The sequence below is a fragment of the Pyxicephalus adspersus genome, chromosome 3, assembly GCF_032062135.1.
Source record: "Pyxicephalus adspersus chromosome 3, UCB_Pads_2.0, whole genome shotgun sequence".
Classification (NCBI taxonomy): Eukaryota; Metazoa; Chordata; class Amphibia; order Anura; family Pyxicephalidae; genus Pyxicephalus; species Pyxicephalus adspersus.
The window spans coordinates 92146223-92169218 of NC_092860.1; the positions used below are offsets into that span (position 1 = coordinate 92146223).

General features: G+C 38.3%; 1 protein-coding gene across 2 annotated transcripts in view; it reads left to right on the forward strand.

Moving 5' to 3' along the window:
• SGMS2 (sphingomyelin synthase 2) overlaps positions 1 to 11651 on the forward strand; it is a 34275-nt gene extending 22624 nt beyond the window's left edge. For both annotated transcript variants that reach the window (XM_072405684.1, XM_072405685.1), the window contains 5 exons: positions 360 to 953; positions 2490 to 2607; positions 3931 to 4084; positions 6780 to 6946; positions 7542 to 11651. In XM_072405684.1, the coding sequence (XP_072261785.1) occupies positions 499 to 953; positions 2490 to 2607; positions 3931 to 4084; positions 6780 to 6946; positions 7542 to 7745 (1098 nt within the window). In that variant the 5' untranslated portion in view covers positions 360 to 498 and the 3' untranslated portion in view covers positions 7746 to 11651. The remainder of the gene's footprint in view (positions 1 to 359; positions 954 to 2489; positions 2608 to 3930; positions 4085 to 6779; positions 6947 to 7541) is intronic.
• Positions 11652 to 22996: the final 11345 nt, after the last annotated feature.

Sequence of the window (22996 nt, forward strand, 5' to 3'; positions counted from 1 at the left end):
GTACCAGGTGCTATAGAATGTGAAATACATTGGCTGGAGAAGTGTACCTGTGAACTATGGCTGTAACTGTGGTCCCTGTATCAGGAAATGTTATATAGCAGCAGGCATCACACCTAATGATCTCTGTGTCTGAGCAAAATGGTGAAAAGCTGCACTGTTTATCTTACCTATGTCAATTGAATCAGTAATACACTGTGAATACTGAACACGACTACCAACTAGCACCACTATTGAAAGGACTTAAAGAGACAATAGGATATGTACTAGAAACAACTGTGAGATCTCTTCTGCTATTTTCCTGTTAAAAAAAACTTTATGGAATTTCAATATTGAACAAGAATTATTTTTTCTTTTCACAGATGATGTCATACTAGGCCTGAAACCTAAGACTATCTCTTGTCCTGTGCCTGACTTTAAGCTGCAAAAAGTATACAGTTATTTTTGAATATTTTTTAATCACCAAAAAGGAAACTGTTGCCATATTTTACTGTTGCTCCGATGGATGCTATTGAGACTACAAACATTGAAATACACACAGAAGTTCCACACAGTGAAACACAGAATGGATTTCCTAGATCAGTTTCTTCAAACAGTGAAGATGACAAAACTGTCAGGACCAAAACCAAAGGTCTACCTAATGGTTTGAGGAAGGGAGCAAAGAAATATCCAGACTATATTCAGATTGCAATACCAGCAGACTCTAAAAATAAATTTCCTCTGGAATGGTGGAAAACTGGCATTGCCTTTGTCTATGCTCTATTTAATATGGTTCTAACCACAGTCATGATCACAGTAGTTCATGAACGAGTCCCACCTAAAGAGGTGAACCCACCTTTGCCAGACAAGTTCTTTGACTATATTGACCGAGTGACATGGGCCTTTTCTGTATCAGAGATATGTGGAATGATTCTGGTTGGAATCTGGTTACTCCAGTGGCTGTTCCTCAGATATAAGTAAGTACACATGAGAAAAATGTTTCTGAAAATTTCTTAAACTGCCTTTTTATAGAATGAACAAACTGATGGTATTATTGATATGAAAATAACCTAATGAAAATACATAACTAATACAGCTTTGTATTTCCATAATTAAAAAAAGGTTTGCTTAGAGTTTCCTAACACTAGAAAAAACTGACTGACATGATGTTTTTGGAGCTAATTTTTTATATGCTTTTTCCTTTCCAATTCTGACAGCTTAGTGCAAAACATTTGAAAGTGGAGCTTTTAAACGCTCCTTTTACATGAACATGCATAGTTTTTACTTGGCAAAAAATGGAGGGATTAAATTGCAAAGATCTTTCCTTTGGCACTGGCATCAGTAATATCAGCCTTTCCAAATATCCACACACTTTTCCCCTACTACTGTATATTGTAGTTAAGAAGCTGTACTGTGCTGAAGGGCAGTACTTCTAAAAAATCTATAAAAGACATGTAACATTTTTTGAGAAAATAGTTGTTCTGAGGAATGGGTTAATAGTACATATATACACACTGCAGGACATCATTAGAAACTGAGGATTCATTTTCCGAAGTGAAGCATTAACCCCCACAAAAAAAAAAACAAAAACACAAAAGTCTACACTTTAATGGTTTACTACATCAGCTGTATGACAACATAAAATGCAATATTCCCAATAACCATGCTCAGGAAATGTATTGTTTCTTTTTGCTTGTACCTAACTTTTTTTAACTTGTACCTAATGGGTTTTTCTCTTCGCAAGAGCCCCTAAGAACTCTTTGGTTGACCAAAAGAAATTGGGTCTTCCCCACTTTTGCTAGTTGAACATCAACCACTATCAAAACATGTTAATGTTAATGTTAATTGTTAATGTTTACTAAGTAGAAGTAAAATAACAAACTACCTTTGCTGGTGTCCTCCTCCACTGTCCCTCTGGCCGTGCATAAAGAAGTAGAGCACTGTACAAGTATAGCATTTGTTCGCCCCCATTTCTTCATGGCCAATCACTGACTATTCATATAATGTTTTCTACACTCTGTGACTGGCTAGGGAGAAAAGACACATCAATGAATGAGAGTCACCACTCTTAGTTTTGCTGCACCAGAGGTCCACTGGAGTTGTACTCCAGCAGTCATGTCACTTCATATGCACAGTAGGGGAGAAGTTTGTGCACCAGTGGACGTAATTTTTTTAATGATGGAATGAGCTATTTTTTAAGAATGCCATGTAGATCTATTGAGAAAATGTCCCATGGCTCAATATTATATATATATTTTAATTGGTTTTATGGTTTTTTTTGGCCTGCCTCACCATAACTTGTTATGATGAACGTTTTTTGTTGGACCCAAGCCATGCTGCTTAGAAACCATTGTTTCCATACTGCTAAGAGATCAAACAGCTTATTGCTTGAGGCACAAGTTGGTCTGCAACTGTACCTTTATTTTAAAACAGAAAAATAAGACATTTTCATTATAATAATTCACAGCAACAAAGTTCTAATTCTTCATTTTTTATTCTTCTTCCATTTACAGATCAATTGTTGGTCGAAGGTATTTTTTCATCATTGGGACTTTGTACCTCTACAGATGTATAACAATGTATGTCACAACCCTACCTGTGCCTGGTATGCACTTCCAGTGTGCTCCAAAAGTAAGTTTTATTAAAATTAAAAGGAAATGCTGCACAGTAAATTTAAAATTATATAATGAAGTTGTTTCTATCTGGTACACTGAAATTCGTAATTGACATACCATTAGTGAGATTGATAAGATAAGTTGAGTTTACATGCTGCTGCCCCATCCTACACCGTACAATAGAATGTAGAAGACTGATTTCAATGTGTTTCTTTTCTGTTTCTATTGGGTTTTATTTTTACCAGACTTGTTTTGATCATAAAAAACAAAGCTTTAGTGCTTTTAAGCTTTAAGCGTGTAACATTTATCATCAGAACCATTTGTTTTAATACCAAGGAAGGTATTAAATTGTGGAGTAGGCAGAAGTTGTTGGAAAATAAACATATATCCACAAGCTTTAAAAAAGAGTTTTTTACTCTGTAATCTATTTGTCTTTGGGTGGGCTAGTTATACTAGTGGTTAACAGTAAAAGTATCTTGGAAACTTAGTCATCATTCTATGACTATGGATAATCCAGCTCACATTACCACTGAATGAAGCTTTGCAAATAGCTGTTGAGAAATTCAGCCTTCTTTCCCTTTGCATTAGTGTATAAGTACAAAGACTGGAACTTTGTGCCTAAAACCAGCTGACTGTAAGCGCCTGTATCTACGCTCCTTGGGCTTTGAGTAGATAGCGTCAGTTTGATACCAGTCTAAGATACTTCTGAGATCATTCAAAATTTCTTGACAGGTGGATCTGGCTTGCACATGACCTCCTCATTTTACATCAACTGTAATATACCTGCTTCAAGCAAAAGTTCATTCTTATAGATTTGTATGGTAATGCAAAACCTGCTTGAGTTGAACAAAAGTCTGTCAACACAGACCCTAGATTAGTTAGTCTAGTAGGAGATATATCAATGAAAAGGCAGGTTGTACATGCTGCTTGCCTGGACAAACCTGCCAACATTCTAAACTACTGGTCTTCCAAAGATTCTCATATGTCTGAATAGAAAGTATGTTACCAATATGTAATCAGATTTAATGTGTTACTTTTCCAGAGCAGCTTAAAAAACAAAAAGACTAGACGTCCTGCTTGTATAATGCTGGTCTTGAGTTGAACTGCTATCTAAGAAAGGTTCAGCATTTTAAAGAATACATTTTAGGTGTGCAATGGTTTGAAAAGGTTTTCTTTAGTGAACAGTCTATGTAAATCTGGACTTTGCCTTGATAGAAAAAAAAGCTAAAGCTGTGGGTTGTGGTACATAAAATACACCTGCATGACTGTGACCTATATACAAAAATGTTTTTTATGTGTAAATGTTTAATTTTGTATGATTGATTTTAATATTTCTAAGCTCAATGGAGATTCCTATGCCAAAGCACAAAGAATTCTGCGACTGATAACAGGGGGTGGCCTGACAATCACGGGATCCCATATCTTATGTGGAGACTTTCTTTACAGTGGACACACTGTCATGCTGACGCTCACCTATTTATTCATCAAGGAATGTAAGTTTTTTTTATGTCATATATTAAATATATAATATTAAATGGTAAATAGAAAAACATTTTAGTATAGTTTTCGTTAATATTAGTTTTCTTAAAGTCTGTGTATAGCCAAAAATAGACATGATAGGGATCTTCTAGCACAGAGGTCCCTAACCCCCAGGCCATGTGACAGTTGGGCCGAAGTGTACCAACCAGTGGGGTCTGTTGCGATGGGACAGTGGGTGGGTTCTGGTACCATGACATCACTCTGGGGGGAAGTTCCTTCCCCTTTGAGTGACATATGGCATCCCTGTGCATGCTCGGTCTGGAGTCTGTGCATTTAGTGGTTCGCGACCTGCAATATGGTGATGCTCACTGCACCAAACTCACTCAGATGGATGTAGATTTCCAACCTGGGAAAACTGAGCAGGCACCAGAATCGCTAGGATCTACTTTTCCCAGAATCAAATTACTATCCTGCTTCATTTTGTTGCTGCTTTTAACATCATGGTTTTTAAAGCCCACAATCTGAGTGACAGGAGGTTTTCAGAATTCATATGAACCTTAAGCTAGGAAGCCTACTTTCCACAATGTCTACCACTGAACATGGAAGGCATATTTCTGTTGGTGTGAGTCTCATGGCTTCCACAGCAGGTGTTTCTCTGCAAAAAGAATTATCTCCTTTCTGGGTCTGGGCCAGAGTTTGGCTTTCAGCACGATCAAGGTCCTGGTTTTTGCCTTTTGTATCCTATTTTAGAGACTGGTGGCCTTGCATTCCTTAAAGTCTAAAAGAAATAAACAAGGCAATTTTAATAGCATTTAGGTTGTGTCATGGACCAAATACTGGTCAGATTTCCAGACATTCTAGGTATTTTATTTGATGGAAGTAAATATTGTCTATGTATGATAGGGCTTACCTTCTGCACCATACTCTTAGTTATTTGGCTTTGATATTGTTTTTCATGGATTATCTATAAAAGGAAAGTTAAGGGCTAATTCACACTGGCAGTGAGGTTGTGGTGCTTTTATACTTCACATCAGGAACAAGTATAGTCACCATACAGCAGTCCCCATAGGGAAAGAATAATCAGTTGTCACATATGGTGGGCAAATGCTTGAAGGGACCCATGAAGAGGCAAGAGTAAAACTGCCCTTTTCTTTCACAATGTTTTCAGATATGTGTAGGGCATTATTTTAATATTAATATCAATGATAATTTTTCAAAAAACATATTTTTTAAAGTTTGTTTTAATGTTTGTTTAATTTATAGTATAAAGTATATAGATTATGAGAACAGCAATCCATTACACATGCAGTCACTTTCATGTTTGCAGTGGCTATGTTTCATTATTCTTCTCTTTTAATGCAAATCCATTAAACAGATCTAATCTGTATAAAACCTGCATTAACAATCAAGGTCCCCCACTTTCACAAATTACCATTAACAATATGTTAAAAAGTGTGAAAAAAGTTTGAAAATATACCAAGGATCTAAAATCTTGGGAGAAGACGTCCCTGCGCAGTTCATGAGCATTTTCTCTCAATGGGCCTGATTTAATAAAGCTCATCAAGCCTGGAGAGGATACATTTTTTATCAGTGAACCTGGGCGATCCGGCAAACCTGGAATGGATTTCTTAAAAGTCGTTTGTTAGGAAATGTTTTGAATCCTGGACCAGATCAATTCCAGGTTTGCTGAGTCACCCAGCTTAACTGATGAAAGTATATCTTCTTTGGGCCCAATATTTGAGTTTGTGAGCATTTTTAGGAGCATGCCAGAAGGATCATGACACCATACTTACCTTGGCATCGTAAATGGAGCCAAGGATAAGTTAGGTATATTTTCTAACTTTTTGCCTTCATTTGTATGTTTGTTGCAATTTCTAAAGGATTATGGAGGCTGATGCAATAAGCAAACTTTGTATTTACATGCAGGTTCTGCTTTGAAGTGATGTTTTCCTATAGACACACCTAGTAATATCTGTCATCTAGTACTAATTTGTATTGTAACATTTATAGCTTTATTGTTTTTCATTAACCTAACTTAAATGATAATATATATTTTTACACAAAAATCATCTAAGCAACCTGATTTCCTCTAAAACATTGCTTCTAAAAACCAAAACACCATTTACTCTGTATCCTGTACCATTACAACAATATTACTTGGGTCAAGTCACTTATCTCTGCTGTGAGACAAAGATATAAAATGATGTAATGATTTCTTTTTATAGATTCATTTTTTTCCTGAAAGAGTTGTGTCTATGAAGTAATCATTTTCACAACACTGTTAGAAGATATCAGAACATTGTGTTGTTTTTTTTTAACTATCTATTTATCATTTTTGTATGGTAAACTTTTTGGCCACTGGCATTACTTAGCATGCCCTCCTTTCTTCTACCCCATTTTTGTTATGTTGCACTTATGAATTCTCTATTTGATAATTGCGGCTTTGCCACACACCTTGGGGTGTTCTTACTTTTTCTTTTTCTGCTTCCACAACATGAAATATGAAAGTAATTAGGAATCAAGGAGATAAAGTGGGGCTCCCTATAATAACTTTGCAGATATGTATTTTGGAACCTAAGTCCTGAGATCTCACCAATAGAGTATTTGCCTCCACTTTTTGTAGGAAATTCTCATTACAAAGGTTGGTTTTAAAATAACTGTAAAGTTTAGAGGATTTTCATGTGACAGTTTTCATGTTCTCTCTTGCAGATTCCCCTCGTCACTTTTGGTGGTATCATTTAGTGTGCTGGCTGCTGAGTGCTGCGGGGGTCATTTGCATTTTAGTAGCACATGAACACTATACTGTAGATGTTATTGTAGCCTATTTTATTACCACTAGACTCTTCTGGTGGTATCATGCAATGGCCAATGAAAAGGTAGGTTAAATCTTGTTTCATTTCTACCACCTTTGGTACTAATCTTTGTGTGCTCATAATATTAGCTATGTGTAATATAGTACTGATACTAGAATCCAGCAACTTTCAGTGCAGATGGATATATAAAGTATTGGGTCTGGACATAAGCCGGTCTTGGCTTTTCAAACAAGATAAAAAATTGCGAGATGAGAATTTCAGAAGATGAGAAGAAGAAATCTAGAGAATGCTAGGCATTCTTCAAGGAATTAAACTGCTTTAAAAAATGTGTTTATGTCTCTGTACCTAAAATCTTGCACAATAAATGTACAGCTAATTTTCATAGGCTTAAGTATTATAATTTGCACTGGCAAGTTCTGTCTATTATGTTTGCGAATCCTAAATATCTTTTTACCCTTACATCAATGTTTGCTGCAAAGATATGAATATGACCCTTCATACCGAACCAATTTTCATTGGAATGAAATTGGAGTCAGCTTATTTTAAGATTTTAGTGTTTTCTGAAGGTCTAAAGAATGTATGATGTAAATTTTCTATGTATTGACTAGATTTTATTGTTTTAAGAAATTGTAATAAATCGTCTTATCTTTTGTTTTAGGCATTGAAGACTTCATCCCCAACTAATTTCCTCTCTCGAGCCTGGTGGTTTCCTGTGTTTTTCTTCTTTGAGAAGAACGTCCAGGCTTCCATTCCATGTTCTTTCTCTTGGCCTATCTCATGGCCTCCCAGCTGCTTAAAGTCTTCATGCAAAACATATGCAAGGGTTCAGAAGACAGGAGAGGACAGTGAGAAGTGTACCTGAAACATCAAGGCGATAAACAGTGACTGTGTAAAAAAGACATTCTCTATAACCAAAGGAATTCTATTTTTGTTAAAGAAGATGCACCTCTAAATAATAAAGAGGACCAAATTTTAGGTTGTTGGTTGCAACAGTTGTAAACAGGATACATCTGTATCCATGCACATATTACCGACAACATAATCTGTATTTTTATGGATGTGTTTGTTAAATCTTAATGGATGACAAAAAGCTGTTCCCTCTTGTAAATTTACATTCTTTGAGGTGCCCAATGTAATCCGTAACATGTAGAGCATACTGGTATTATTCCATAAAATTCCCCTACTTTCAATATTTGACTTTGGTCCAGGAAACAATGTAGATAATAGCACACCAACCTGTAAGAGGAGATCCAGATAAAACACAACTTTTTACCAGTGCTTTTGATACATTCAGTTTCTTTGGGTTTGGATTTCACTGACCTGACATCAGACATCTGAGATGTGCATGTTCATTGCAGCTTGCAATAATCAGCTGTGCTTATGAAAGACAAAAGGTGTCGGAGATTTAAAGCAGAGAACCTCTGTGCCATTGCAGTTGCAGAATGTGGCATCAGTGATGGCAAACCTGATTTAAGTTTGGTCTGCCAATGAGATCCAGTAAGCTCAGTTCTCTAATAGAGGTTAAAACAATATTTTGGTTTATTTTATTAGGCAAAGCAAACTTTGCTGTGATGTTTTTATTTTAAATCTACTATATGTTATGGATTACAGCCTATATACACTTTTTTACCTACCTGTGCCTATTGTAAACAGATAGAATTCTAGTTGCTCTGCTGATAACCTAGCAGAGCTAAAGCTCCATAGAAAGAGTTGGATCTGTCACTCTCTTTTGTTGCAGCTGAGCAATCATACTGTTATAACAATTTATAATCTTCAATCCATTTAGATAGTTTACATTTTCTTAGTTTCTTTTTTGATGCCAATCTATTACTGTATTATTTAAAGTACACATTTAGCAATGCATACTTTCCAAACTGGTTACAAAAATGACCTATCTTCAAAAGACTTATTGGGCACCCAAAATCCTTGAATCCCAGTGCACTTTAATATGGAAATTTTGACTTGTTCTTGCAGTGTTGAGGACTTCTTCCCCACTATAGTTATTGTCAGTTGTTAGGTAAAGGTGGGGGTAGCTTAGTCCAGCCAACAATATTTTAGATTGTATTTTAGGGCACATCAGGATTTAGGGTGTTTGACAGGATTTAGGAAGGTCTCTAAGGGCAATGCTAACAAGTTTAGAAATATGGGCGGACAAGTGTACATTTTGTAGATTGACTAAAAGCATAGAACAACTCATAGTTATTTGGCTATTTTTTCTGCTGTAAATACATTTTGCTATTTTGTGGTCAGAATGAAAAGTGCAATATGACATAAAGGTTTTTTGTATTTTTTGAGAGATTTAAGATTCTTCCTGTTATACAAGAAGATAAATAGGAAATGAGATAGGTAAAAAAAAACCTATATGTCAATTTATTATTTATGTAAATGTTTAATATAATTTTATTTGGCATTTCGCCTGATTAGATTTATATTACGAATACTACAAAACTACATGAAAATGTTTAGTTTTATAATTGAAACATGGATAATATATTCAGAGATGTATACCCACCGCTCAGGGAATTCGGGAACAAATACAGCCAGTGTTAAAAATGTACATATTTCTCTCTTTGTTTTGTGTCACTAGTGGTTTGGTGGCCCATGCTAGACTAATAGTAATCAGACTCAAATAGATTTAAAGTTAAAATTCTGCCCTTAAGCATGAGAGAAAAGACCCCATTGCATTAAGTATGTCAATTTATGTTATTGGCTAGTAGTCTTTTTTAACAGGGAAATGTCTAGGCGCTGGGTACATGCAATCCACATCTACTACCCAGGCCGCAGGGTCTAATGCATGTTACTACAACTGATATTCACCCCCTTTCCTCCCACACTTTTTTCTGCAAGAAATGTCCTCATTTTTTTAAAGATATGTTTGTTTTTTAAAGATATGAACACCTCTAATTACAGACCTTTGTATAGGCAGCCCCAGGTTTTCAGGGTCTCGCTGTCTGTGGTTTATACATATTTGCATTTTAGGTGGAGGGAGGAAAGCTCTGTGGTTTGTGTGTTTCACTTTTTCCCAATATCCTCTTTGACGCTGCCACCCTACATGGTATAAAAAGTCTCTGCCTGTATTAAAAGAATATTTCTTCCCTGGAAAAAAATAGATTTGATAGGCAGATGCTGGGGGAGTCATCTTCCATGCTTGGTAAATATATGTACATAGCTAAATAACTTTCTGTGGCATTTTTTCCTGTGATGTTTGCTAGTAGTGTGTGTAACTTTTTCCAGTGACTTTTTATTATGACATTTTATGTAGCCTTACCCCTGTGACTAATATTTTTCTGTGCCTCTTTGCCCTAGTTACTCATGGTGTTTTGTGTGGCTTTACCAGTTCATAATTGTGTTCTGTGTGGCTTTTTCACTGTAACTGATGGGATTCTGATAGCTTCACCCTCATTACTGATGGGGTTCAGTGTGACTTTATTCCTATGACTGTTGGCATTCTGTGTGGCTTCAGCATTGTAACCTAAACCATTCTGTGTGGCTTTACCCCTGTAAATGATGGTGTTTTCTATGACAGATGGCATACTGTATGACTTTATCCCTGCAATGGTATTCTGTGTTGCTTTACCCCTGTGACAGATGGCATTCTGTGATAAAATTCCTACTATGGCGATCTGCATCTCTTCCCCTGTGACTGTTGTCATTTCATGTGACTTTACCCCTGGTATAACATACTACTCTTTGTGACTAACAAATTCTGTTGCTTCGTCTTTCTTTTTGATGCCATTTTGTATTTCCTACCTCTGTGTCTAATGGAATTCTGTGTGGCTTGTGAAAACTAATGGCTTTCTGTGATGACATTTTGGGCTTTACTGTTATAACTGGTTGAGTCCTATGTTTTCCAACCCTTGTGATTGCAGATAGGTTGTGTAGTTTTATTCCTCTGACTGAGGGAGTTATGAGTATCTTCCCCAAGACATTTCAGTTTAAGCTTCTCATAAACCACATTTATAAACTGGCACTGACAAATTGTCAGGCAGGGCTTGTGTAACACAACACTTCCTCTTTATGGTTCTTTCATATTCTAGCAAAACCCCAAATTTTTACATCATTATTTAGGTTTATGCATTTTTCCTTGAAGAGATTAACCTGTTTATGGCAAATTTGGATCCCTGTGTGACAGTAAGGAATAGAGGTACAAAGTAATATATTGATGACCTGCCTTTCATATTACATACTTATAGACAAATTCGATTGATGTCATGAATATATTACCAACACTGGGATAAGAGTACATGTAATTATTAAGTGGAATGAAGGTGGGGCAAACTTTAAATTTAAAGTGTAAAAACCTTTTAATCCTATTTTCAGAAAAATTAAGCATTTCTTAAGCAATAAATAAAAAAATAAAAAAATCAGTCTATTTTTTGGCACACATTTTCAATAGCTTTAAATATTTTCAACTTACATGTTTGTGGTGTTATAGGTCTTGCGTTATGTTCATTTAAACCTACAAAATAATTAATGCATTAGGAGATATTTTGTTTTGTTTCTGTAAAAATTTGAATATGCCTAATGTATAGTTAAGTTTGGACTCAGTGTTCAGTCTGCGCTTTATGTTCATTCATGGTTTGTTTCTTTATACCAAAAAGTGACCTAAAGAAGCATGTTTAAGGAGAAAAGCAAATACATTATTTCAATAACCTATTTTTGTAAGCAAAGATCTAAAGTTTTTTTTTTATTTTCCATTATTGTATACATGGAAACATATTTTGATATAAAGTGTTGATGCAAAATAAATCAAAATGGTGCTGTTGTATATTTTTTGTGGCGTAGTCAATGCTTGATATCTCTTTTGTCAAAAATATATGATTAAAAAACCCTAAGGGTTATTAATTGGATTCAATACTGGAGATCTTAAATGTTACTTGAAAAAAGTTAGATTATGGATATTGCACTGTATAGATGTTCCTTCATTGTTCAATATCTGTAAGTGACACATATTTTTTTACCAATTGGCTTGACTTGAATACATCTAATATCACAACAGAAGATGACTAAAATGCCACCTGGACCTGCCAAGTCAACTGAGTTGCCAATTGAGATATTCCACAGGGAAAGGAGCACTGCTAAGATCCACCACAAAATGTCACATCTTTAAACAATTTGACTGATTTCAGGTAACCAGATCTAAATGCTTAGTTTCATAACTTAGTTATGGTCTAGAACTGAAATTATATTACTATTCAATTTTTTTATGAACGCCACAAAAAGACTGAATGGAGAGGTGTGTGTTTTTGTTAACTGGCTATATGTATAATGTAGATCTGTTCTACAACAATCCTTTTTAATACTTTTGAATTTTCCAGACAAATAGAACACAGAAAAACACGCAAGACCAGAATTTGTATCTTCTTTTTGGCATTTATTCATGTTAAAAACTTTGTGCTTGTTTAGGCTGTCCTAGATCAAAATGCAAGAGTGCCATGAAACACTTGGAAACTGATATACTGTCTCTGACGTCTTACTACACATTTGAATTTGGAGCAGTGTACCCTACTGAAAATGATAAACAGACTATAGTCCTTCCTGCCCAAGAAAATCTTATTTGTACCTTAGGGGCTTATATATCTATATGAGAGCATAGAAAGAGAAAAGTCATCTACTGTGATAGGGCTTTCCTTCCTGCTGAGAAACAATGTTTTCTATGTAAAACTACCAGGAGCAAAATGGGTGTTCTATGTCCTAGTTCAGTGGCCTTTCACCAGGCACCTTTCACTGAAACCAACAATTTACCCTATCGACCTATATTTGATAGTACTTTGTTTGTTGTTCTATTTTTATTGTTTTAAATATATGTTGCTATATTAACATCCAGTGTGCAAAATTCTTCTACATCTATCAGGATTTATATCTAAGTGTTTATAATATTTATGATCATTTTGTGTAATTCACTTTACACTAGATCAAGAGGGTAACCATTTTCCAATAGGTTCTGCCTGCAGGTCCTTTTATTTCTGACACCACAGATTGTTGCACCTAATTTACATTATAATTCATGTAGAAATATAAAACCTTATTGTTACAACGATATTATTACAACATTATCAACGAGTTTGATTCCTTCAATGCAGTCTACCATTGCAAAGGTAGGAACATCACCACTGCAGGTAAGAGGAGTGTTATTAGTATAGTGTAACATTATAATCAAACAATCCCTCGTGCAATTAATCTGTTGTCTCAGTGTTATTTTGCTGTAATATTACCTCAGCAGTAAATGATACACTAAAAAAATCTATATGTCTTGGTAATTATATGTTTCTACTGTCGCACAGTATTTACATTCCCTATGCTTTATTGTAGGTACAATTGTCTAGGGATATAAGTGTAATGTTAAACACCTCTCTGTTGTTAGGACCAGAAGGCTCAAATCTCAGTAGAAAACATAGAAGCTTACATTATTTAGTATGGTATGTACTGTATGCCTATGGTGGTATACTCATGTGATTTTATTGAAAGAAGCTCAGTCAGTTATAACTAATAAGAAACAAGCACATGAGACAGGCAGCTCACAGGTGCATAACACAAATAAGACTTTGAGCCAGTAAAGGTAGGGATAAATAAATATGTACAATGGTACTCATTATTAAAAAGAGAATTGCACTTGCACAGGCACTGGATCTGCAATATTTATTCAAGTCTGTATTTGTCCCTAGTAGCAGACTAAATGCTAGAAAGAGTTTTTATTTGGTTTTCCCCAATGTATGCTAACTCCTTATCACATTGATAGGTTCCATAAAACTACAGCTTATCAGCCCAATAGGTTGTGTATATTATCCAGTACAAGCATACTCAGAGGTGATCAGTTAGGCCTTGTCAAGTAAAGATACTCCTAAGCTAGGTACACACTTGAAATAATTATCGTTAGAAAGCGAACGACTAACGACTATGCACAATTATTTTGAACGTTCGTATTGTGCACAATTCTGTATATGTTGTAACAATACGATCGTTCAAATATAATGCACCAATAATGTACACAAGCTAGATACGATCGTTTGAACGATGCAGGAAGTGACATGTAAAGGAGAAAGTGTACTGCAGAAACATCCACGATCACTGAACGACTGTACACACAATAGATGGTGAACGATCGTTGGTCAATCAGATCCGCCGGGACTGTCGTTCGTTTCTAGCGACAATCCTCGTTCGTCGTCGTCATTGGTCAGTCGTTGTGCACTTTTTTTGTTAACGATTATCGGACGATTGGTCATTAGTTGTTCGTTTCCGATGATAATTATTGCAAGTGTGTACACAGCTTTTGCTCAAAGTAGGGATTAAATTAAAGGATTAGGCCAGGAAAGAATTATGGCAAATCTAGATGTACAAATATTACTATTATAAAGAATAATAATGAATAATGAAAAGGTGAACATATCACTAAAGAGTCATGTGGAAGGAAAGTTTTTGGTTTACCATTCTACTACCTAGTGGAAACAAAAATTACTACGAATGATATATAAATAGAAATACAGATTAAGGGAAGTATTTATATCACCCTAAACAAACTCATTGTTTATTGTACAGGGTCAGACAATGGCCCTCCCTTGCATTTAAAGTGCAAATGGTTTTAAGATGCAATGGGTGAGGAATTCTGCATGTCAGACTTGTGCATACCGATCCAGCTGACAGTAAAGGAGGTGCCTGAAACCACATGATTATTAAAACCAGGATTACAGTTAGGACACCGGGCAAATTCTTACCAGTCTGCCACCAGCAGCTGGGCTTGATACAGCAGTACAAGTGGTTGTTACCCCGACAATATCCCTTTCTCTATGGGCTGCCATGGTGATCTCTACTTCATGGCACGGAGAAGTAGTGGGCCAGTTTCCAGGTTGGTCCCTAACACCAATTTTACCCTTACTGTCTCCATCTAAAAACAGCTCAATATCGTTGTCTGGATTATTTGTAGTAAAAGAGAATAACAAAGGACTATTTATAAAACATGGTATCTGTCATTCCCTCAAACATGCCCTCATGGAAATCTTCACATTCCATGTGTATCAATGACAGTAATTGATTCCCACCAGGAAATGTTTGAGGGAATATTAGATTCCCTGTTTTATAAATAGAGCATCAAGTATAATTGGTTAACAAGACCATGTCAAAAGCATTAACTGAACTGAGAACAGTATGAACACATAATTAAACATGTAGAAAGAAAACAACAACAGATTGGTGCAAGAACAGATACATTTTTATATATTTTCATCACAAATAAAAAAATGAATAAATATGAAATACTTTTGCTTTATAAGTTAAAACTTGTCTATCAAATCTACTTGCTTGGGTAATGAAGCCATAGGCCTTTGCTGTCTGACTTAGGTGTGTTAATGTTGGGAGACGCATATCTGGGCGGCGATTCCTTGCTGTAAGCCGTTGCAGTCCAGCATGCCCTACAACAGGGTCATTTGCATCAGCAAAATGGATTAGGTAATTAGCTGTCTGTCCTCTACTTTGAAGCTTGCAGCATTCCCAGGTATTCCCAGGTGTATGTGCTGCAGGCTATGATCCTATCCTTTCATTGGCTACTGGTCCTGGTTTTTTGGACTTGCCTCTGCAGGATTCTCCTGTATTGCATTATCTGTTGATGATAACTGTACCTACAGTGGATTGTCTGACTTCCTATTGTGTCCCCTGTCCTGCTCTAGTGGGCTCCTGGCCCTCTGTCAGTTCTTTCTAGATGCCAAGAGTGTGGAGTTAGATTGGAGGATTGGTGCCTGGTGAGCACTGGTCAACGCCTTACATTACAATGGGCCACATAAATACCCACCACCATGGAGGATCTCCATGAACAGGTCCAGCTTCTAACAAGCACTGTAAACCAACTGGCACAGCACATAGCCATTTAGGAGATTTAACAACACAATACTGCTCCTACTGTGGCGGCCCATCTGTGCAACCCAAAATTCATTTGCCAGAATTTTCAGGTGAACACCACAAGTTTGAAAATTTCATTAAATACATGCAAGCTATATTTCCTGCTGCAGCCACTCTTACCAGGCACAGAGTCTCAGAAGGATAGTGTATTCATCTCCTGTCTCAAAGGCGATTCCCAGACATAGGCTTACGGCCTGCCAGGTGGAGTTCCAGCACTGGGCTGTCACTTTGCACTGGACTGATCTGGCACTCAGAAACTGATTTCACCTGGGCCTATCTGATAAACATATTTGTTAATCATCCTTTGCCATATTCTTTGGATGAGACTATCCAACTAACTATTACGATTGATAGCAGACTACATACACACCATTAGGAAAGGTACACCTGCTGCAACCCCAGACTTGTCTTGGGGATTTAGTAGGGTTTCTACAAGAAATATCACCCTTCACCACTTTCTGCTAAGCTTCAACTTAACTATAATTGGTCTATACACTGTTGCTTAAAGAATAACAGGGTAGCATACAGGGTAACTTTGCCTCGCTCCACCAGGAGTGTAGATTTCTTCCACGTCTCTTTGTTAAAATCAACATCAATGCAGCACCTTGAAACCTCCTTCACCAGTTGATGTCCAGGCTAAACCAGAGTACAAAGTGGGGAAAATGTTGGACTCCTGTTGGGTTCAAAACTCCCTCCAATGCTTGATATATTGGAAGGGTTATGAACCAGAGCCCAGGAGTTGGGATCTGTCCTACCAAATTCATGCATTCATAGTTAATCATAGTGATCATAGGGACTTACCGTTTGGCTGTCTGACCATGTCAGAAATGTAAGTGTGACAAGAACTGTGGAGGGATTTGAAGGCAAAGCACAGGAGCTTAAATTTGATTCTAAGGTGAAAAGGAAGCCAATGGAGAGAACTACAAAGAGATGTAGCGGAAGATATTACTTTTTACTATTCCTATAATATTGCCACTATATATTTTCTGGTGCTTGTCTAATGTTTAATAGTTGGCATGCAGCGTCAAAAATATTTAATGACAAGCATCATCGCAAAACACTTATCTCCCTTCCTCTCTCCATAGTAAAAAGTAAGTTCGGGAAAAAACATTACAAAGAATGCACCAAAAAACATAGTTCAATGCACAGCAAAATGCAGCGCAGTACAAAATGTGTCAATGCTGATGCATTTTCTACATGTTTTTATGTGCTTTTTTATGTGAACAAGCCCCAATGCACTTTTAAAGCATGTTGTATGCAACTTTTTCATGGGCTGCCAATAAAAAAAACACACACACCCCTGCGCTTTTTTTGCCAATGGATAACAACACATCATACACGTGTGAACTAGAACCAATGAAAACAATGGGAAAGCTGTGCACATGTGTAGATGCTCATTGATGAATAGGGTTTGAAGGGTGTTTCGTTACCAAATGTACAGCTCAGAGTGCTGGGTCAGGTTTACTAAAGCTTCAAAACTATTTTATGTTCAAATTGAGCCCTCTAGTGGTAGAATTTACATTGTTTATGACACCTTATAGCACAAAGTATGTAGGCAAAGGACACACCTTTGACACTCCCTGTTATACCGACCATAAAGACTCACTATGAACAATAAAATTTGTTAACCTTATAATAACACAATGATTAAAAAAATCCAGCCGGGAGAGAGTCTTTTCATGTTCATATTTCAAGTACACAAATCCTTTAAATATTGTGTTCGGGGATGCATTAAAGCTGTTTGTGTATTTTTTATTATTCTTCATAAACAGGATTTATATAGCACCAACATATTTCTCAGCATTGTACAATAAATAGGGGTTGCAATTGACAGAAGAATACAGACAGTGACATAGGAGGAGAGGACCCAGCCCCGAAGAGCTTACAATCTAGGAGGTGGGGGAAGTAACACACAATAGGAGGGGAGATATGTAGTGGTGGGAAGTAGTGACGTTTTCAAAAGACAGAAGAAAATCGGTAGGCAAGTTTGAAAAAATGGGTTTTGAGTGCTCTTTTAAGCGGAAAGTGGAGCAAGCAGAATAGGACGAGGAAGACCATTCCAGAGAGTTGGGCCAGCTCTAAAAAAGTCTTGGAGCTGTGCGTGTGATGAGGTTATGAGTGAGGAGGTCAGTAGAGAGCGGCAGGGGGAGTATTTTTTACAAGGTTAGAAAGGTAAGTGGGACAAGAACTGTGTAGGGATTTGAAGGCAAAGCACAGGAGCCTGGATTTGATTCTCAGGTGAAATGGAAGCCAATGAAGGGAACTACAAAGAGATGCAGTTGAAGAAGAGCTTTGAGAAGAATGGATAAGCCTGGCTGCAGTATTCATAATTTATTGTACAGGATAGAGTTGGGTTAATGGCACACCAGAGAGGATGAGGTTACAGTAGTCCAGACGAGAGACTTTAGTAAGGGCTATTTAAGAGTTGGTGCTCAGGTAATTTGTGAGTCTTTTGTAGACAATTCGCTCGAGAAGTTTGGAAACATATGGGAGAAAGGAGATAGGATAGTAGCTAGAAGGTATGGAGGGATCTAGTGAGGGTTTTTTCAGGTTAGGGAGAATAATGGCATGTTTGAAAGCGGAGGGGTATTTACCAGTAAAAAGGGAGAGGTTGAATAGTTCGGTTAGGGCAGGGGCCAGGGTGGAGGAATGGGCACTATTTTTGTAAGAAAGGTCAACAACGATAGCTATATGACTGATTAGGTTAACCTCCCTGGCTGTTTTCCAGAGTGTGGCTTGGGGTTGGTTTTTCAGCACAAAAAGCGGTAACCCCCGAGACACACTCAGGGTGGCATTGTAATGGACTTACCTCGTCCTGACGAGCCCCCGGGGACCTCCAGCAATGTCTAATCAGCATCTGTGTCCCCTGGCCTCGCGCCCCCGGCATGATCAAAAAGATGTGTGAGCGCGCAGGGGGTGGTACGCTGGGGGGGGGGCATGACCCGGCAAGAAATGTAAACAGAATATACCGCTTTGACATTCAAAATTACTGATATAATCAGACCACCAAGGAGGTTATCTGAATAACATTGATTATCTTGTTACAATGTCACCTGTCAAGGTTTTAAATTAATTGAGCAAGCAAACACTTCTTGAGGATGATGTGTTCAAAGCTTGATAAATGGACGAACAAATTGATCGAAGAGACTTTGACAAGGACCAAAATGGATCTATGAGACCCTGACTGGGACAGAACATCTCCAAAACAACAGGTGTGGGATGTTTCCAGTATCCAGTGGTTTGGACCTTCCGAAAATAGTCCAAGGTTCATTGTTGTACATGGTTTGAAGGCTGACCCCTCTGTTCTGACCATTTAGGAGGGCCACCATAGCACAATGTGCTGAAAATAATAATAAATAAAAACAAATAATATTAATATTGAAAATAGTATAAGAACAGACAATATTTGCTGGATAGCTGCAGACCAGTCAGAGTGACTATGATGATCCCTGCCTGCCCACCTCTAGAAGCAACTTCAATGCACAAATGAGCATCTCAACTGGAGCATGCATCAATGGAAGATGGTCTAACCTGATGAGTGTGTGGATGGCTAGGTGTCTGTCATTTACCTTGCCAGTAATTTCACTTCTCTCAGATTCATTGCTTGTGTCTGCCTGGATGGAGCAAACAGTACTGGTGTGGCAATGTTACTACTCTGCCCACAGATCATTTGTCCAGCAGCCTGCAGCATGCCCAGCTTCCCTTTAGCTGTGCAAAGATGTGCCTTTTTTTAGAATCCCCTGCACTTTCTCTGGGGCTGTGCTCAGCTTGAGGGGATTTCAGGAAATATGCAGCAGCCAATGAGCTCAGTAGGCTGCTATCTGTATTTAAACCTCCTTGATGCCAGGCTCTAGTTGCTGGATACTCAGCTTTGTTACTTGTCGTTTAGTCATATGCTGCCATTTCACGTCCTTTTGGATTCCTGACCTGTCCTTGTTCCTGGACTATGCTTGTCTGCCACCAGCCCTGACCTGTGCTTGTACCTAGACTACACTTCTCTGCTGCCTGCCCTGTCCATCAGTCCTCCTGGACTATACCTCCTGCTGTTATCTGAGTACCTGATCTGTGCTGTTCCTACACAGGAGCCCTCTGTCCCACTCACCCCTGGTGGGGAGAGCCTGGGCACCACTAACTGGTGTTCTCCCCGCACCAAAGTAGTCCATTGGCCATTGGGGTCATCATCCCTTGCGGTTTGCTCTGGTGAAGACCGGGAGACACTTAGGCCCTGATTTTTCTAAAGCTCTCCAAGGCTGGAGAGAATACACTTTCTTCAGTGAAGCTGGGTGACATAAAAAACCTGGAATGGATTTCCTAAAATCATTTGCTATTTGCTAGCAAATGTTTTGAATCCTGGGCCAGATCCATTCCAGGTTTGCTGGATCACCCAGCTTCACTGAAGAAAGTGTATTCTCTCCAGCCTTGGAGAGCTTTAGAAAAATCAGGGCCTTAGACTCTGTGCCTCAGGTAATTGCACGTCACCTGCCAGGGGGCGCAGCCCTAACAGGTAAACAAGGGAGAGGACTTGGGAGGAATAATTTCAGTTCTGCTGTCCAGCTTTGTAGAAGTCCTTACCCATAAGATTATGTTCTGACCATGTGTGGGATTATAAGGTTAGGTAATACGCTGTGGGGTTAAAGATGGGCATCAGATAGGAAGAGGATAATGTTGGCACCCAGCTGGGAGGTAAAGTTGGGTACCAGGGAGGAGTGGGTAAAGTTGGGCAACAAAAAGTCATTGGGGAAGGGGAGGGGGTATGTTTAGGCACCCAGCAGGATTTCAGCATTTATGGTAGGAAAATCTGACAGAGAAGAAAATGTCAGACCAATGGATTGGAGTTACCAACAAGTGGGATCGGGCAGCATGTTGCCATTTAGAATGCTGTATGCCCATCAGCGGAAAGGTGAGGAGTCTTACCAACATCATATATCTCCGGAGAACCTGGGAAGGTAAGATATAAGAAAAATCGGCCTGAATTTGCCATTTTCATCCAGAGTTTGGGCTGTGAAATCAGGAAACGTTATGCAGGTCCCTATCTGTAAATGGTGATTTTAGTAAAAGTCATGTCATGTTCACTAAAATGTTGGTAAAACTAGCATTTCATTTTACAGCGGAATGAAAAATCTTTGCCATGATGCTTTGACAGACCCTGGTCACAGATGCTATGACAATGGCAGGTATTAGATATAGAGGAATATAACAATACATGAACAAGTTCCCTTTAAACCGGTGGGCCCTTCCCTGTTCTGCAGCCATGTGACAGGGAAGGAAGGTTTACTGTGCACGTTTCCGTCCCTGCCCCTCTCCTCATATGTAAGCAGAGAAATGGAGGGCTGAGACCGCACTGACCGGGGAGGGAAAGCCCACTGAGGACTATAAGTCCTAACACAACAATAAGGGCCTCGCACACAGCCCATGTCCAGGGGTCAGCTGACAACCTGTACTGCGTGTCAGGGCTGAGGGAGGAGTGGAATGTGCAGCCAATCAGCGGAGCGCTACAATATACAATCTTACTTCACATTGTTTGGAAACAACAAGGCGTCACAGAGCGCATCCCTGCTCCCCTCTAGACGTGCAGCCTCCTTACTTTATCAGGTACCTTATACTGCACAGGACAACCCCCAGTGCAGCACAAATGGTTCCTATTTTACAAGATCCTCTATGGGAAATGGTGTCTGATGTATACAGTATAAATACCTCATATTTAATTACATGTTCTGGAAACGTGATTTACTGTGTAAAATTCATAAAGCAACTCAACACAACTTTAATAGGGCTACACAACAACAACAACATCTGTCATTTACTGAAACATTCCATAGTGAAGAGTCAATTACTGCCATTGAAACACACAGACCTGAAAAGTTCCCCACCAAAGAATGTTTTAGTGAATGTCAGATTCACTGCTTTAGGCTATGTACACATGTGCAATATATGTCGTTGGAAAGGATCTTTTACGATCCTTACTAATGACTGTACGATGCGTGAATGAGCCCTGTACATACAGCACTGTTCTGCTCTATGGAGAGGGAAGGGGGAGAATCCCGGAGTGGCACCTCCCTGCGCTCTCTCCCCTTTACTTCCATTACAATCGTCCATTGTTCGTCAGGACGGTTGTTTGGTAGATAGACACACGCAAGGTTCTCGTTCGATATCAGCCCTGAGCCGATTATTGGATGCGAACCATTGCACATGTGTACCTAGCCTTATAAATAAACCCCTCAGAGAAATGAGAGCTGCCCCATCTACTCATCAGAGATGGCAGGCAAATACAGACAACAAGAAAGGTGGGAGAAAGGGAGAAACGCTAAGCTGCTAAATCACTTCTATAAATGTTCTAAAAATGTATCCAAGTGAACACATCAATTCATCTCATCAAAAGGACTCCTGCACCTTTTTATTTTACACAGTGCACTGCAACACACATATTGTGGGTACATTGTATGTCCTATGGCACTTACTGTACTTGTGCATTGGGGTGGCATTCTAAATAAAAGTCAGTCAATTAGTTGCATAGAATGGCATGGTTACCAGGCATTGCAGTATTGAATAGTAAAACATGTGTGAAGGAGACCTAAAGGCTAACTGAATTATCAAATAACTCAAGTTCACTTATCCTTGTTTCCCATGTCAGCTGTACTTGGCACAAATGTAAAAGGGATTTTTATTAAGGACTAAGAAGAACCCTGCAATTTACACACCTGCCACCCAGGAATCGCCCATGCAACCCCTGCCACCTGTCGCACATTGAAAAATGGGGTGCCTTATGTTCAATGAAGGACCAATAGATCTTTTAAAAGGGAAAGGTTTATTTACAGCTTGGATGTTATATACATATCATTTACAAGACAATGGGAAGAAGGTAAAGGGTATATAGGAAAGAGAGAAGAAAAGGTCTATATCTAGCACATGGTCAATGTCACTCACACAACCATAAAAACCAGGGTTTTCTCTCCTCTCCCATCTGCATGTCCAGAGCAAATAACCTTGCTGATTCATTCTTGGTGAAATTTTGCTTAGGAGGTCACATAGATTGTCCTTGTCCCCAAGATGAGAATTGCTACCACCGGCCCCTCCAGAAAGGCTGAAGCTATAGTAAACTGGTTTGGGCAGGAAATACCACTAGGTGTTCCAACTGTCAATGTGTTAGTGATCCTCAGGCATCCACTCACGGGAGATAAATCATTGTCTCTGCTCAGGAATCCTTTGATGGTTATTTTAGGGACT